Genomic DNA, 3,376 nt, shown 5'->3' with positions numbered 1-3,376 from the left:
ATTCTTTTTGGAATCATTGGAGATAATTTATTCTTTAAAAATTACGTTGAATTTCTTAAAACTATGGAAATTAATTTGGAATTTTTCTGAATTGGAATTTCGAATTTCAGGAATTAATTTGGAATTATAGGAATTGAATTAATCTGAAAGCAATGGAATTACGATGGATTAATCGAATTGCCGGAATTTCTTGTAAATTACAAAATTACGTTGAATATCTTGGAAGTATCGTAATTAATTGGAATTACAGAAATTATTTTTGAATTAATTTAGAATTATAGGAATTAATTCGAAAATAATGGAATTACAATGAATCTATTATTAATCAATATTCACGATTAATCAATAGAATTACTGAAATATGTCGGTAGATTTTTTTTTAATTACTTATCGGAATTACTTGTAAATTACTGGATTTTTTTTTGAAATTTGAATTAAGTTGGAATTACAAAAATTAATTTAAAGTTATACGAAATAATCTAAAAACAATGGAATTGCGACGAAATAATAAAGTTACTATCGAAATTAATTTGGAATTGCAGGAATTATTTTGGAATTACGTTAATTAAGTTGGAATTACAGGAATTAATCTAAAAACAATAAAATTTTGGTGGAATTTTTTGTAATCACTGAAAGAGAGAAAAAAACATTCAAGAAATATGTATAATTTTTGAAAGAAAATTCAAAAAAAATTTGTAATTTTTTTAATTTGTAAAAAATTTCAAGAAACTATAACGATTACTTTTTGAAAAAAACAAAATATTTTTTTCGATTTTTTTTTTCAAATTTAACTTTTTCATTCTTGCCAATAAAATTAAAAACATATGGACATGAGAAATGTCAATATAATAATCATTTTGGCAATTTAAAAGTTTTTGTACTTTAAAAATTACATTCAAATTTTGTTATTGAAATTCAAAAGGCATTTCTTTCAAAACTTGTAATATTGTTAGGAAATGTCTATTTAATAACAACAATAATAAATATTTCCTTGCAGACATTTCTTCAAATATCGATTGTACTTACTGGCAATTATAACTTCACCAACTTATTGATGGTAACCCTCCTTTTATCTTTGTTGGATGACCAGTTCTTCTACGGCCGTCGAAAACCCTTCACCAAATGGAATTTTATCGAAAAAGTCGTAAATATTTTAATATATGGCGCCCTTTTCTTAGCCGTTGTTAAACTATATTCTTTGAAACTCGACGGAACTGTTATCGAATCTAATATTGGTAAATAACTAGTTTCAGTTTAGACAAAATTTCCCTCTTATCATTTTTTCAGCATTTACAAAAGACCAGTTTGAGTATGTCCTCAAACAAGGACTTATAATCACTATTTACTTAGGATTAATCTCATTGGCTGTCACAATTCTACGAGCTTTATCAATTTCCTTGTTTGACATCCAAGGATCAAAAGTATTTACAATTATTACAACAATTCTTTATTCGGGAATTGCTGTTCTTTTATTCTTCGCTAGTACTGTATGTTTTTGATATATAGTGTGTTTGTACTAAAATGGACACTTTAGGTGCCTCTTGCATCCTTACATACAGCCTCTAACTCAACTGTGCATTCAAGTGTCCGCACTGTATATAACCGACTTCATAAACTCCATGCTGTCAATCAGTATGGCCTTTTCCCGAAGATGATTGGAGTTGATGGTCGACCGGAAATAATCTTTGAAGGTTCTGATAATGTTGAAGGTCCCTGGCTTGAGTATAATTTCTTGTACAAGCCAGGGAATGTCAACCATTCACTACCTTTTGTTGGTAATACTGCACAAGTTGTCAGAACTGTCAAAAAAATTCGTTTTTTAGCACCATATTCCCCCAGATTAGATTGGCAGATGTTTTGGGCGGCTTACAACACTTACGAGAAACAGCCTTGGATTTTGAGTTTAGCTCACAGACTTTTGATGGGAAAACCGGAAGTTTTGGCTCTTTTAGACCGTCATCATTCTCCCTTTAACCAAAAGCCGCCAAAATACATCAGGGGGGTTCTTTATAAATACAAGTATTCGTCGTGGAGTCAAAGGTCGCAGCCTTCATGGTGGGTTCGTCAGAAAGTTGGGGAGTATTTCCCCGCGTTTACTAAAGACTCGCCAGCTTTGGTTGAATACTTAAAGGCTAGAAATCTCTTGCCTACGACTTCGAAACAGAGTGTTAACCCCATTTGGAAGCAGGTTTTGGATGGGGTGAGATTTGTTACAGGGCATTTAGAGGCTACTTTGCTGTTATGGTCAGTTTTTACGGCTGGGTGTGCCATTATTACAACTTCTGCGAAGAAATAAGAACTGAGTCACTAGTTATTTTCTCTTTTTTTTTTTAAAGTTAATTTCTTCTTATGGTGTGATTTTTTATTTTTATATGTGCACAAATTTATTTCACCCCTTTCCATTTAGACACGAACGTCAGAGATTTGTCCCGTGTGAAGTTTTTAAATGTCATGTTTTTGTTAGTAAAGTGCAAATATATCATTTATTTAAATTGTTTCTTTTTTATTTGCATCCACTAAACACACAAAGTAAAATAACTATGGATAAATCAACTACTTAAAGTCGTAAAGGCCACTTCCCTGTGAAAATTTGTAAAAATTGAGTTGTGTAAATCTGACTTTAAACATCCAATCGTTTTCTATCAAAAATGACAATTTTGAAAAACTAGGGTTAGAATAGCTCACATATAAAATTTACTCAAAAACGTGCTTAAACGCTCGAAAAATTCAAAAATAAGTAACGTTATTTCATTTAGTATAATTTTTTGGCTAGTTTTTAATTAAATTTTGCGAAATACCGAGTGACAAAAAATCTAGTGGCAACACTGAATTAGTGTTTGTTATATCAAAAATGTTTCGTGAGTCGCCTATGAAAGTTTGAGGTTTGAATTTGAAAGTCAAGGTTACCAAATTAAATTTTTTGACACCAAATCATTTACAGTCACCCGATATTTACATTTTTATTTGAAAAACTTGCTAAAACACTTGATAAAGGCAAAAAAATGGAGTTAATTTGACGTTTTCTTGGTTTGTTTTAGCAAAATCTTGCAATTAACACCATTTTTCGACCATATTTTATATTTTTCGTCCTATTTTTTGACAAAATTTCACTCAAAAAGAGCTAAATCAAATGAAATAACATCAATTTAGAATTATTTTTGTTGTGTTTGAGCATGTTTTGACAAAATCCTGCAAAATAAATGAGTCTTTGGTTCGAAAACGGACCAAATCGAGCGAGACACGCTAAAATGATATCAATTTCAATCTAATTTTGTAATTTTTTAGTCAGTTTTAGCAAAAACTTGTATGTAATTTAAAAACGTCCTGAAAAACTCTAAAAATGCAAAAATAACACAGTTTTGGACTAATTTAATAA

General features: G+C 30.0%; 1 protein-coding gene across 1 annotated transcript in view; it reads left to right on the top strand.

Annotated features, from left to right (window-relative positions):
* The window catches only part of LOC123015775 (lipase maturation factor 2-like), a 7,261-nt gene extending 4,769 nt beyond the window's left edge, over positions 1-2,492 (top strand). The window contains exons 6-9 of the mRNA XM_044415711.1: positions 998-1,235; positions 1,288-1,487; positions 1,535-1,775; positions 1,824-2,492. Of these exons, the coding sequence (XP_044271646.1) occupies positions 998-1,235; positions 1,288-1,487; positions 1,535-1,775; positions 1,824-2,296 (1,152 nt within the window). The 3' untranslated portion in view covers positions 2,297-2,492. The remainder of the gene's footprint in view (positions 1-997; positions 1,236-1,287; positions 1,488-1,534; positions 1,776-1,823) is intronic.
* The last annotated feature ends 884 nt before the right edge of the window (positions 2,493-3,376 follow it).

This window comes from Tribolium madens, unplaced genomic scaffold, assembly GCF_015345945.1.
Source record: "Tribolium madens isolate multiple individuals breed KSU strain unplaced genomic scaffold, Tmad_KSU_1.1 Scaffold_11;HRSCAF=98;Tcas5.2_LG3b, whole genome shotgun sequence".
Classification (NCBI taxonomy): Eukaryota; Metazoa; Arthropoda; class Insecta; order Coleoptera; family Tenebrionidae; genus Tribolium; species Tribolium madens.
This window is presented reverse-complemented; position numbering and strand designations above follow the sequence as displayed.